Consider the following 14,983-nt stretch of genomic DNA (forward strand, 5'->3'; position numbering starts at 1 on the left):
AAAATACCCAAGGAGCTGAAGAGGTCTGCAACCCTATAGGTGGAACAACAATATGAACTAACCAGTACCCCCAGAGCTCATATCCCTAGCTGCATATGTAGCAGAAGATGGCCTAGTCGGCCATCATTGGGAGGAGAGGCCCTTGGTCTTGCAAAGATTATATGCCCCAGCCAGGGCCAGGAAGCTGGAGTGTGTGGGTTGGGGAGCAGGGCGGAGGGAGGGTTTAGGGGACTTTCAGGATAGCATTTAAAATGTAAATGAAGAAAATATCTAATAAAAAAATTTGTTTAAAACACCCATGGAAGGAGTTACAGAGACAAAGTTTGGAGCTGAGACGAAAGGATGGACCATGTAGAGACTGCCATATCCAGGGATCCACCCCATAATCAGCTTCCAAACGCTGACACCATTGCATACACTAGCAAGATTTTATCGAAAGGACCCAGATGTAGCTTGTGAGACTATGCCGGGGCCTAGCAAACATAGAAGTGGATGCTCACAGTCAGCTAATGGATGGATCACAGGGCTCCCAATGGAGGAGCTAGAAAAAGTACCCAAGGAACTAAAGGGATCTGCAACCCTATAGGTGGAACAACATTATGAACTAACCAGTACCCCGGAGCTCTTGACTCTAGCTGCATATGTATCAAAAGATGGCCTAGTCGGCCATCACTGGAAAGAGAGGCCCATTGGACACGCAAACTGTATATGCCCCAGTACAGGGGAACGCCAGGGCCAAAAAAAAAAAAAAAAAAAATGGGAATGAGTGGGTAGGAAAGTGGGGGGTAAGGGTATGGGGGACTTTTGGGATAGCATTGGAAATGTAATTGAGGAAAATATGTAATAAAAATAAATAAATAAATAAAAATAAAAATAAAATTTAAAAAATGTACAGAAGACCAGAAACGAGGGAAACAAAAAACAAAAACAAATAAATAAATAAATAAATACCTGTATTTGATGACCAAAAAAAAAAAAAATTGTTTAAAAAAATGGAAAAGAAAACTAACAATAAAAAAAAAAAAAAGAATTTCTCCTCGAGATCCAAATTCCTCAGCACATAAATGATCTAGCTATTGACTCTGGGCTTAGTTCTCTACTACCTGCCAGACCAAAGGAGTGAACACCAACCGGGGCTAAGAAAGGACGTTGAGACACCAAGATGAGTGGTCTTTCTGAAGCCACACTGAACGAGTTTCGTTTCTGGAAGAATACAGAGCAGAAAATGCCAGCGTCCACCAGGCTGTGTATAGGGACTAAATACAGTACTTTACAAGAGCATGTGTTAGATTACGAGTTTATCTTATCCTCTGAGTATGACCAAACTGATATTATCCCAAGAAAGTAACTCTCCAACTTTAAGGAAAGAGCAAAGGGCTCGCAGAGACGCGACTCCCCGGGCACGCCAGCATCAGCAGGGTTCAGCGGCGTGCTACCCACATCCCCACTATTTGAAACACTGCAAATATTTCGTGACCGTTCTTCTCACAGCGGCCTTCACCTCCTTGTTCTTCAGGCTGTAGATGAGGGGGTTCAGCATGGGCGTGATGACGCTGTACTGTAGAGAGAAGATCAGCTCTTGAGTCGATCCGGAATTTGGCATGAGGTAGCGGAGTAACCCTGAGCCGTAAAAGAAGCTGACGGCCGTGAGGTGGGAGGAACAGGTAGAAAAGGCCTTGCTTCTCCCAGAGGCTGAGCTTATCCCCAGGATGGTGAGCAGGATGCGAATGTATGACAAGAGTATCAGGAGGAAGTTTCCGAAGAAGTGGATGAAGCTGGAGCAGAGGAGGGTGGTAAAGCTCGCAGACACATCAGAGCAAGACAAAGGATAGAGGGAGGGCAGCTCACAGATGAAGTGGTGGATATTCTGTGCCTCACAGAAATCTAAATTCAAAGCGACAAGGATATTGATGAAGGCATCCAGAAAAGCCAGGCTCCACGAGCCCCACACCAGCCCTGCACACAGCTGCCTGCTCATCACTTGACCGTAGAGCAGAGGAGAGCTGATGGCCACATAGCGGTCATAGGCCATCACGGCAAGCAGGCAGGACTCCGTGCCTCCAGTAGCGAACACAAAGAAGACCTGAGCCAGGCAGCCCTCCACTGAGATGGTCTTCTTCACAGACAGGAGGTTCTCCAACAGCTTGGGCACTGAGACGGAGGAGTGGCAGAGGTCTAGGAAGGACAGTTGTCCCAGGAAGAAGTACATGGGTGTGTGGAGGTGGCGATCGACCTTAACCACCAGCAGCAGCATCAGGTTCCCCATGAGGGTCAGGAGGTAAATCACCAGGAAAAGCACAAAGAGTAGAGCCTGGACCTGGGCATCAGCAGACAGCCCAAGCAGGATAAACTCGGGGACCGTGCTGTGGTTCCTCATTGCCTTTGACGTTTCTTTTGGAACACGAGAGAGAAGTCGGTAATATCCCTTCCTTTGCCTAGCAGACACGCGAGTGTCTGGCCCTCTTTCTTAGGGTCTCACGCTACTTAAAAATGCACGCCTAAAAAAAAAACATTAGCTTGCCTGAGTCACTGGAGCAGAGCCTCTAGCTCCGGAGATACCTTCTTGGGAGCACCGGCTACTCTTCGGAGGACCCAGGTTCAAATCCCAGCACCCACGTGGCCGCTCACACCTATTTGTGACTCCAGTTTCAGGGAATCCAGCACCCCCACACAGACAGATATGCAGGCAAAATGCCAATGCATATAAAATAAAAATAATTATAAAAAAGAAAGAAAGAGAAAGAAAAAATTAATCAAGGCCAGAGTCAAAATCTTACAAGGACGTTTTCAAGTGGGACAACTTTGAAATTGTGCTCCTCTGGAGCCAAAGTGCCTTCCTTCAGGGCATGCACACTACATATCGGTTTTGTGAAATTCCCAGGACTAAAGGCATCACATTTTTTTTAACCTGGTGCTGAAGTTCACTGCTCTCGGTGCTTCCACTGTTCAGACTCCGAGTCCCAGGGTTCAGGGGAAATGATTCTGAGAACATAGCCATGGCTTTGCTCTGCTGTTGTCACAGTTACATACAGTGGGAGTGGCTCTTTTCCAGAAAGGACCTGGCTGGGGAAAAAACATTTTCAGAAGGGGACACACAAAAGCATCTAGCTTGGTAAATGGCTCAAAGTTGCTCAAAAATGCATTCATTATCTCAAAATAAAAATTGATGTGTCGATGAGCAGACGGGCATCATGGATGAGCCTGAGGAGAACAGCCTGTGGCTTCACCATGCAGCAAGCTGGCCTGCTTAGGACCAACAGGGGATTTTACACAGCCACGCCTTGCATTAGTACAGACGTAGCAGAGGCAATGGACAAAAGTCTGCCAAGTGGAGAGGTTTGTACCCTATTCTGTGCTGCGGCAAACTCGGGGTTACAACCAGCAGGCATACGGATAGTTAAATGTATGGCTACTTTCTGTGCCTTGTGTGTTTGGAATTCTTTATGAATCTCTAAGTCTCCTGCAGGTGTCCTCATCTACCACACCCCTTGTACATGCATGGTGTTCTCCTACTAGCCCCCCTCGACTTGCAGACAGCATCTCAACCGTTGTATTGTGAAAATGGGAGCTAACTACTCCAGAAAGTCATGGGGGGGGGTGGCATTTACTGATTTGAGTCTAGTGCTAAAAACAGCAGAAACGCTGAAGAGTTGCCTAGTTTTCTTCTCCTCACCTCTAAGTCATATTGCATTGTCTTTAAAAGAAGAAGAGGAATTATCCTGAGGAGCGAGCCAAACTTCTTACATAACAGAAAAGACTTTCCATACCAGAGAGGAGCCTGCTAGCCCAGAAACTAAGTGCAGACAAGAGGGCTAAGGGGCAGGGAAAGTGACCGATCAGGAAAAGGCTAGAGTGGTGGACCCTGGGGAAAGCAGCAGAGAAAACCACGGGCGCAGGGGCGGGGGCAGGCATTACCGTGCTCCATCTTCTCCCTGTGCAGACGTGGCCCATTTTCCTAGGGTGTTTGGCGTGTCTCTGAATGCAGGAGAAATTCAAAAGAAACTGTACACCCATCTGATCTCACACCATCCGATCTCAGGGACCGACGTTGCCATTTCTGCTTATGCTCTTTTGTGCGTAAAGATGTGTGCTCACCTCTCAAAAAGCCTTTCTGGACTTTGGCAGCATGGGTGACCCCTTTGTCGATTTAACTACAAAGAAAAGGAAAGCCTTAGACTTCAAACTCCTAATAAAGAGTATCACAGCAAAGTTTTCCCAAACCCACTTAGCACAGTTACCCAACTATCTCTCTCCAGCTGTAAATATACTGTTGAGGGCACCGTCCTAACAAAGGAGGCTCAGGTCTAGCCATTTAGATTGGCCACTGTGTAAAGGTGGCCAATGGGACAGAGACGCAACGACCTGAAAGCCCAGGGGGCAGCTGTGTCTCCTGGATGCTAGAAAGCAAGCACCTCCTGGGGCAAAGTTGTGCTCTTTGGCGTAAAAGGGTTACTAAATGATTCTCCCGGAAATTCCCACTGAGGTTAAGTGATTCACAGTGTATTTTATATCCTCTTCCCTAATGCTGTACTTCTAGATCCACTATATATAATAATCTGTAATATATATCATAATTATGTAGTTGGTGATAATTTGCATTTACCAACATACCGACTTAATTTACTCAACTGATCTGCATCCAGAATTGGAAAATCTCAGTAGGTAAACCAAGAGATCTCAGCGGAAGACTTTGATGCCAATTAGACACAGCTGAAAAAGGAGTCTGGCTGGAGAATAACCACCCGGGAGGGAGCGTCTCCTTTCATCTTGAAAGTGTTTCTTCAAGCTTCTGTTCATGGAGCATCCTCTAGTGATGTTCACCTCTGAGTTTTAAGTCTCTATATGATTCCATTTTATGTTTTTTACCATTCTGTTTATCCATATCTAAGGGTTATCATGTTACAATCTTTTATAGGTGATGACACACATGCACAGTGTATAATAATTAATGGACACAGAGTCCCAATGGATAATTTTATTTTTGATACCAGACCTCATTATGTAGCCCTATCTAACCTGGGACTCATAGATACCTACCTGCCTCTGATTTTTAAGTACTGTTCACCACCATGACTGACCTAGTGGATCATTTAGAAACATATATTTTAAAGCGATCACTATGTTGTTTTCTCACCTGATGGCATTTCTCTTAGGATGTCAGTTTGGCAGTTTAATCTTACTTTCTCTGAAGTTAACTCTCTTTTTCACAGTCTCTCACTACGTTTTCAATGTTTTCTAACTTGACTTCCCATAACTACATTTGATAACCATCAAATACAGACATTTTCATCTCTTCTACATCTGCAATATTTGTTTCAGGTTATTTTTCAAAAATAAGCAATTCAGAGTCCAGAGGTTTCTTTGCGCCATGCCTAACCGCTCTCCTCATTTGCATATGCTAAAGTCAAAATGCAGCTTCCGTGGCAATGGGATGCCCTCCCAAGGGATCTCTGAAACCTCGAGACATGCAGGAAAATGACCTGCCATGGGAAAGGGGACTTTGCAGATGGCATTAAGGTTACAGGCTGAAGGAGGGAAAATGGCAGCCACACACAGGCTCCAACCAGTCAAAGGGCAGCCAGAATTTGAAGTCCAGGAAAGCTGTTGGAATCACATTCTTTCCTCCTCTAGTCCAAGAGGATATGGTTGTTAGTGACGTCGAACACTCCCCATCCTGTCCTGCCTCTGAGGGCATGGGGTGAGGCTGCTCTCTGTGCCTCTGCTGCTCTGGGAAGCTAAAGACATCTATCACAATGGCCTTCCAAGCATCAAGTGTTGTCAGGATTCTCTGATGGACCAACGGACTTGCTTACATCAGGATTTCATCTGAATGCAAGGACAAGACATGGGTTTTATTTCTAAAGCTAATGATAGGCTGTGCATAAACAATGACCCGGGCCCAGATCTAACTTCAGACATGTTTTCATAGAGAAGTGGATTCAACAGAGGTCATTCCTCTTTCTCTTCATCTGTGAGCGCTCATCTCCAGTCAAAAAACCCCTCAGTCCCCGCAAGAAGAATGTCAATACGATTTTCTTCTTTTACAAAAGAGACAACAGATACAACTCACTACGGCAAGGTGGACAGAACATGAGTATCAGAAGTCTACACTGTGAAATGTGACCCGATAAGAATTACCTTTTCTTTACAATACCTCTTCTGGCAATGAATTAACTTTTATATCAAACTGAGACCTTTAGAGAGTGCCCTGTGTATGTGTTGTGGCATTATAAAGACCTCTCCTTATGTGACTTGTCGTCACAGGTTTTGAAGGGCTTGCTGACAGGCCTCAGCGTGGTAAATATGGTGAGGCAGAACTGTCCCATCCCGTTTCCCTCTCCCTGGCTAAACGGTTTCCTTAATTGGCCACTGGCTTATTCCTGAGACTAAACATCAAGGTCCAACAATCATGATTTGGCTACAGTGTCTATCCTGTTCAATCAGGATTTATCAATTGATCCTAGCATAGACTTCCTCTTCCTCATTAAAAGCCACTCTTGCAGAGACACCTGCTGCTGCTGCTGTTGCTGCTGCTGCTGCTGTTGCTGCTGCTGCTGCTGCTGTCCAATCCAGGCAGCCCACCCACCTCTGTTGCTTGTCCCTTTCGGGTAATAATCCCTTTTCACGCTGAGAACGTGGTGTCTGGGTGTGGTCTGTACAGACTCTGGGGGAGCCGCCCCCTTACAGTTCTTGTGTGGATTGCTCACAATATTGCCTATGGGTAGAAACGGTTGGAAGTAGTTAATGCTGTACGTTAGTTATTTTCTGTGATGATACACACCAACACCAAGAGAAACTTATAGGAGAAGTTCATTTGGGCTTATGGTTCCTGCAAGAGTCCACCGTGGCACAGCAGCAAGCAGAAACTGGGAGTTTACATCTCAACCATGAGCAGAAAACCAAGATATGGTACGAGGCTTTTACCTCAAACCCTGACTCCAGTAACATACTTCCTCCATCATGGCTGCGCTACCTAGACCTCCCCAGACAGCGACACCAACCAGTGACCACGTGTTGAAATGCTCAAGACTGGGAGAGACATTTCTTACTCAACCACAAATCAGTTGTTCAGAATATACTGAGCTCTCTCACTCCTGTGACACGCCCTTGGTGATGTCCCGACTAAACAATGAAGAATTTTGTGATGGGACTGTGGCTCTTTGCAGACACCATTACAAGTGGCATTCATCTCCAGACTATGGGTCTACTGTGGTAGCATTTTTGGTATACCGGGTGTTCAAAAGTCATTTGAATTCATTCGTGAGCAAGAAGACTGGAACAGAGCTTAGATACCACTGTAAATAGATCTGACATTCAAGCAAACCCAAGGACATTGCTCCACGGGAGACCAGAGTTTACACTGAAGAACGCTCTTTTTCGTCTATTAGTTACAATCAAGGCTCAGCAGCAGTTGAAGCTATAAAGCCATGTACACGGTGTGCTGAATACATACTAAACATGAATAGTGGTAGCTGCAGTCATACGGCCTGTTGTCATGACTGTGAGTTATACTGGCTGTATATGAAGTAAATCTCTCGTCCTTCTGGTCTGATCTGGTGCCTTGAGCAGACCTTGGGCTCGAACTCCGAAGCCAGTCCCACATCACCCAGAGGAAGTTCTACTCCCAGGCACTCTAACACGCCCAGGACCACAAGATCCCAGGAGCTTGATTGAACCAGGATCTCAGGGTCCCAGAGGCAGTTTGACTCCCAGGAGCTCTGACACACCCAGGATCTCAGGATCACAGGATCCCAGAGTCACAGGATCACAGAGACAGATGAACTTTGAGTAGTTCTGATACAACCAGGATCACAGGAAGGACAGGCTCCAGTCAGATATAGCGAGGGCAGGTAGCACTAGAGATAATCAGATGGCGGGAGGCAAGCATAAGAACATAAGCAACAGAAACCAAGGTTACTTGGCATCATCTGAAACCAATTCTCTCACCATAGCAAGTCCTAAATACACCATCACACCTGAAAAGCAAGATTCAGATCTAAAATCACTTCTCATGATGGTGATAGAGGACTTTAAGGACATAAATGACTCCCTTAAAGAAATATAGGAAAACACGGGTAAACAGCTAGAAGCCCTTAAAGAGGAAACACAAAAATCTCTTAAAGAATTACAGGAAAACACAATCAAACGGGCAAAGGAAATGAACAAAACCATCCAGTATCTAAAAATGGAAATAGAAACAATAAAGAAATCACAAAGGGAGACAATCCTGGAGTTAGAAAACCTAGGAAAGAGATCAGGAGTCATAGATGCAAGCATCACCAACAGAATACAAGAGATAGAAGAGAGAATCTCAGGTGCAGAAGATACCATAGAAAACAACAGTCAAAAAAAATGCAAAAAGCTCCTAACCCAAAACATCCAGGAAATCCAGGACACAATGAGAAGACCAAACCTAAGGATAATAGGTATAGAAGAGAGCGAAGCTTCCCAACTTAAAGAGCCAGTAAATATCTTCAGCAAAATTATAGAAGAAAGCTTCCCTAACTAAAGAAAGAGATGCCCATGAACATACAAGAAGTCTACAGAACTCCAATTAGACTGGACCAGAAAACAAATTCCTCCTGTCACATAATAATCAAAACACCAAATGCACTAAACAAAGAAAAAATACTAAAAGCAATAAGAGAAAAATTTCAAGTAGCATATAAAGGCAGACCTATCAGAATTACACCAGACTTCTCACTGGAAACTATGAAAGCTAAAAGATCCTGGGTAGAAGTCATACAGACCCTAAGAGAACACAAATGCCATCCCAAGCTACTATCCCCAGCAGAACTCTCAATTACCATAGACAGAGAAACCAAGATAACAAAAACCAAATTTACACAATATCTTTCCATATATAGATGGAAAACACCAACACAAGGGGGGAAACTACACCCTAGAAAAATCAAGAAAGTAATCTTTCAACAAACCCCAAAGAAGATAGCCACACAAACATAATCCCACTTCTAACAACAAAAATAACAGGAAGTAACAATCACTCTTCCTTAATATCTCTTAACATCAATGGACTCAATTCCCCAAAAAAGACATAGACTAACAGACTGGATATGTAAACAGGACCCAGCATTTTGCTGCATATAGGAAACACACATTAGTGACAAAGACAGACACTACCTCAGAGTAAAGGCTGGAAAAACAATTTTCCAAGCAAATGGTCCCAAGAAACAAGCTGGGGTAGCCATTCTAATATCGAATAAAATCAACTTTTGACCAACAGTCATCAAAAAGAAAGAAAGAAAGAAAGAAAGAAAGAAAGAGAGAGAGAGAGAGAGAGAGAGAGAGAGAAAGAAAGAAAGAAAGAAAGAAAGAAAGAAGAAAGAAAGAAGAAAGAAAGAAAGAAAGAAAGAAAGAAAGAAAGAAAGAAAGAAAGAAAGAAAGAAAAGAAAGAAAGACACTTCATACTGGTCAAAGGAAAAAATCAAGATGAACTCTCAATTCTGAACATCTATGCTCCAAATGCAAGGGCACCCACATTCATAAAAGAAACTTTACTAAAGCTCAAAGCACACATCACACCCCACACAATAATAATGGGAGACTTCAACCCCACTCTCAGCATTGGACAGATCATAGAAACAGAATCTAAACAGAGACATAGTAAAACTAACAGAAGTTATGAACCAAATGGATCTGACACATATTTATAGAACATTTCATCCTAAAGCAAAATATATATATACCTTCTTCTCAGCACCTCACGATACCTTCTCCAAAACTGACCATATAATTGGTCACAAAACAGGCCTCAACAGATACAAGAAGATTGAAATAATCCCATGTGCCCTATCAGATCACCATGGACTAAAGCTGGTCTTAAATACTAACAAGAACAACGGAGAGCACACATACACAAGGAAGCTAAACAATGCTCTACTCAATGATAACTTGGTCAAGGAAGAAATAAAGAAATTAAAGTTTTTTTAGAATTTAATGAAAATGAAGACACATCATACATTATGGGCATCATGAAAGCAGTGGTAAGAGGAAAACTCATAGCTCTGAGTGCCTCCAAAAAGAAAGTGAAGAGAGCTTACACTAGCAGCTTGACAGCACACCTGAAAGCTCTAAAACAAAAAGAAGCAAATACACCCAAGAGGAGTAGACAGCAGGAAATAATCAAACTTAGGGCTGAAACCACCCAAATAGAAACAAAAAGGAACCATACAAAGAATCAACAAAACCAGGAACTGGCTCTTTGAGAAAATCAACAAGATAGATAAACCCTTAGCCAGACTAACCAGAGGGCACAGAGACAATATCCAAATTGATAAAATCAGAAATGAAAGGGAGACATAACAATGAAATATATCTTAAAATAATTATTCTGTTTGTTGAATATTAACAGTTGACAATATTAAAATCTTGTTTTACAAACATCAAGGAAATATTATTGATAATTTTTCCCACTGTGCTTGAAATTAGCATTTTCTTAATACTTAACTTCAAAGAGTTTTTGCTATTTTGAAATTTTAAAAATATTCTTACTGATAAAATAATTTATCTCCTAGAAACACTGATAATCTTTTTTAAGTAAACTGATTGTTAGACAATGTTCACAGATATATAATGTGTTTTAAATAATCTCTCACTATGTCGGGTGATGTCATATAAGGACTTTTGAATATATTTCTTAATGATTCATTTTTAATATTTTACACTCTTTTACTATGTTTAATTCCCAAAGAATATTTTGCATGTTTCGAAACAATTTAGTATTCAACATTAGATATAGGATCCTCAGTTATGGATAGTGTTAAATGTTCATTAATGATATTTTTAGAGTATAAATGGATATGAATATAAAAATTTAACAAATTTTTCATATATTATTAGATTCTCAAAATACTCAATATTGTTAATATGTTTGATGTATAAAATGCATTTAAATAATACAAATTAAGGGGAAAAAAGAAAAAGAAATAAATCTCTCATTTAGATTATTTATGTTGTGGATAGCTCTGTGCTGCTTGCTGTCCTGGGAGGGGCTGTCTGGAATGAGGAATGAGTCACACACTCAGATGACTTCTTGTGAACCAATCCCCTAATGAATAAAGGAGCCAATCATTGGGAGAGTAGGCGGGACTTCTGGATTGGATGGAGGAAGTGAGGAAGCAGGAGAGAGTTAGGTCCCTCTTTGGAATGGGGACAGCAGAGGGGTAAGATATAGCTAGTAGAGTTTCCCTGTATCATGGCAGATCCTCAAGGATTCGCCACCAGAGGAATCAGATTTTAATAAGGCTTACAAGATTAGGTTTTAGTTGTTGCGCCCAGAGATTGAGTTACCGTTGTTTCTGAACTAAGTTTCTTATGTTGCATTTTCCTTCACGCAGAGAGAGAGAGAGAGAGAGAGAGCGAGAGAGAGAGAGAAGCTGAACTGGATGTGGCCCGAGGCTTTTGGCCTCAAAGCCCACACCCAGCACTTCCTCCAACAAGACCATACTTTCTAAACCTCCCCCAAACAGCACCACCAACTGAGGACCAAGTGTACAGATACCCGAGACTCTGGGGAGTGGGGGGGGGGGGGGGGGAGGCATCTCATTCAAACCACCACAGATATAAATGTTGGTGAAACTAATACAGCTGTAGACAAACATCAGGAGCAGAACAGAGCACAGCCTTGGCGTAGAAGAGGAGAGTGCTGACATCTGACTGTTTCATACACACATACCCATCCGAAGGTCCTTAGAAACCAAGCAATTTAGCTTCACAGTAAGAATTTACAGACGGTGAAGAGTCAGGGTTTATCCTTAAATTTATTTACATCTAAAGTATTTTGCGTGGCACCTGCCTCACATGCACACATTTCATGTGTGAAAGCTAAGTGCTATGTCATATACCCCTACCTGTCAACAAATACACCTACGTGCCAGTCCATACATATCTGCATACAACCATTTGCAGCCAATATGGGGGTGGGGAGGAGGAGATATTTTACACCTGGAGTTTTGTTTTGTTTTTTAATTTGAATAAGACAGACTTACAGGCTGTGAGGTCAGGGAATCCCCGTCATTATAGAAGGGTAAAGCGGAATTCTAAGCGACAGTAAGCAAAATCAATATGGTGTCTCAGTACGAGCAAACCTGTCTGTCTGCAGAGTCCGTTTGTTCCTGCTGTGGAAGCAGGGTGGCAGCCATCACAACTGTGGGCAGATAAGGAAGGCTTGGAGATGTGAGGTTTGGCCAAGGAAGTCCGACAGCTATTGTAGTAAATATTATTTGGGGGTTTCTACCCCACCTTAGATCATTCTGTTCCAAAATAAAACACACAAAACCTTTATATTTATAATAAGCCTTACAGCGCTAGAGCTGGGCAGATAATAGCCCTGTATGATATTTTGTCTACTTCCCTGTCAATAATCCCGAATATGACTTGCTGTGTTCCTCCTGGGCTGCTCTACTCCAACTGGACAGCCCCCATGGCCAGTTCTCACAATCTACCCACTCCACTCTGTCTTCCTCTGTCTTCTCCCTCCTCTCTTCCTCAAGATCTCTGCTTGGAGCCCTGGAAAGAAGCCCTGCCTACCTCTCTCTTCTGCCAGGCTATGCAGCAACAGGCCAAACCTCACCAGCTGAGAGTAACATGGGCAGGCTACGTCCTCACCTCTGCTTTCTCTCTTTTTAGTGTTGGGAAGGATGAGAAGTCCTTAGAATAAGCTCAGGATCAAGAAAAATATATACATAAATTATTTCCTGATTTCCTGTTTAACATTTACATCACCTCTTCTAAAAGCAATTCTGAGCCAGAAGACCAAGGAATTTGCTGTGAGTGTGTCTCCTAGCTGTGTCAGAAGCTACGCCCATAGAGTCTCACCAACATGACTGCCCACGCAGGAGCTGAACAGGGCAAGCAACAATAGGCTTGCTCCAGTGGATGAGGGAACACAGGAAGAACCAGGGAACAAAGAATCTGAGAGCAGGAGAAGTGGTCTCCCCAGGGAAGAGCACACAGTACCAAGTGGTCAGCCCTTGTAACATACATGTAACATTGTACACATATAGACACATATATGCATGTAACAACAATGAATGAAGTAAGCCACGAATTTGAAAGAGTTAGGAGGGATATGGAGCTTAGAGAAAGGAAAGGGAAGGGAAACTGTAATAATAACCTCAAATTTTAAAAATAATCGTTTATTACGCACAGTGTTGTGTAACCACTGCCACTGATTTAAGAATTGCAAAATGAAGGTCATACATGTGGCTCGACAGGAGAGTAAAGATTCCAGCTCCTCCAGGCCTCCTGCTAGACCCCCACTGCCCCCTGGTGGCACGTCTTCAGGATGACAAGTTTCTTCTTCAAATCCTTTTGACAGGCCATAGCACAGAAGCCATAGCACACAGGAAGAACTGTCAATGATCGTAGAGAGGCAGAGGCAGAGGCAAGACACTCAGAGCATTAAAGAGATCTTGTATCAGGACCCCAGACCTGTACGCAGAGAGACTAAAGGAATCACCAAAGTAGTGAGAGGGCTTGGAGTTGAGAAGCCCTCAAAAGAATGGTGAGCAGCTCACACGTGACTGTACAGAAAGACTGACAGACATTTGCATCAAGTCTGGACAACAGGCTTTGCTCTTCACATGCTACATAAGATTCAGGGTCTGTGTGTGTGTCTGCATCTGTGTGTCTGCATCTGTGTTTGTGTGTGTGTGTGTGTGTGTGTGTTACTGTCTAGCCATGTGTCTCTGTGTGTGTCTGCATCTGCATGTCCGTCTCTGTGTGTGTGTGTGTGTGTGTCTGTGTGTGTCTGTGTGTATCTGCATGTGCATCACTGTCTAGCCATGTGCCTGTGTGTGTGTCTGCATCTGCATATCTCTGTGTGTGTTGGTATCTATATGTATTACTGTCTGGCTGTGTGTCTGCATGTGTGTGTGTTTGTATATGTGTGTGTTACTGTCTGTGTGCCTGTGTCTGTGTGTTTCTGTGTGTGTATGTGTCTGTGTTTCTGTGTGTATGTCTCTGTGTCTTTGCATCTGTGTCTGTGTATCTGTGTCTGTGTGTATATGTGTCTGTGCGTGTCTGTGTGTCTATGTCTGTGTGTGTATTTCTGTGTGTGTGTGTGTGTGTGTGTGTGTGTGTGTGTGTATTATTATCTGATGGTGCGTAAGTTGCTGGCCTTCTGTCAATCATTTTCTCATTTCTAGAATAGCCACAATCATAGCAAGCACCTCACTGAATTTTACATTTAAATAACATTTTCGACTTCTTTACCACATCCCACATTTTCAATGTTTTGCTTTATCTTGTTTCAGCCCAAAGCTGTCAAGCACACAGAGCTCTCAGTCACTACTGTTAGCAGCTCACACTCATGAAGTCACTGAATTTGAAGTCTATGAAGTTCTCTCTTTATCTCAATCAAGGAGGACAAACTCATTTGTTTAAGCATGTCAGGCCACAGTGGTCCCCTCTCCATCCCCAGGCTCATGGGATATAAAGATGAACGAGACAGACTCTGCTTCTAAAACACCTGCCACACAGGAGAAAATCTGCCGATGGGTATAATGCAATGTAAGGAGTCCTTTTACACCAGTGTGGCAAGACTGTGTGTGAGCTCAGGGGAGAAAGAGTCAAGCTGTACCAGGCGGTGAGGGAAACCTCAGATCATTCCATGCCATCCTACGTGCATGGGCAAGAGTAAGGCAGACGATGAAAGAAAAATCCTCCAGGTGGAGACCATAATTTAGTGGTCAATGTTAGAGATTACCAGTGTGGATACTGGGGCGAGTAATTTCAGATTGAGGCTAGAGGCAATTGGCACAGGTAATTGGATATGGCCTCCAAAATGGAAGCTCACTCAAACCCCCTGGGGCATCTTCCCCTTCTCCGCATTTCTGCAACTTTTGATGAGTGGACTCTGAAGACAATATGGGCATCTGGCCAACGTCTTGGCAAGTCTCTAGATGAGGGAGAGAATGCACAGGCTCTCTTTGTCCCTGGCAGTTGTTCCTGGGCTCGACCC

At 43.3% G+C, this 14,983-nt stretch overlaps 1 protein-coding gene across 1 annotated transcript; it reads right to left on the reverse strand.

Moving 5' to 3' along the window:
* Window positions 1-1,364: 1,364 nt before the first annotated feature.
* Window positions 1,365-2,466, reverse strand: Olfr283 (olfactory receptor 283). Its single transcript, NM_147036.2, has one exon. The coding sequence runs from the start codon at window positions 2,375-2,377 to the stop codon at window positions 1,448-1,450; it is 930 nt and encodes a 309-aa protein (NP_667247.1). The 5' UTR covers window positions 2,378-2,466; the 3' UTR covers window positions 1,365-1,447.
* Window positions 2,467-14,983: the final 12,517 nt, after the last annotated feature.

This window comes from Mus musculus, chromosome 15 (genome assembly GCF_000001635.26).
Source record: "Mus musculus strain C57BL/6J chromosome 15, GRCm38.p6 C57BL/6J".
In the NCBI taxonomy this organism is placed as follows: domain Eukaryota; kingdom Metazoa; phylum Chordata; class Mammalia; order Rodentia; family Muridae; genus Mus; species Mus musculus.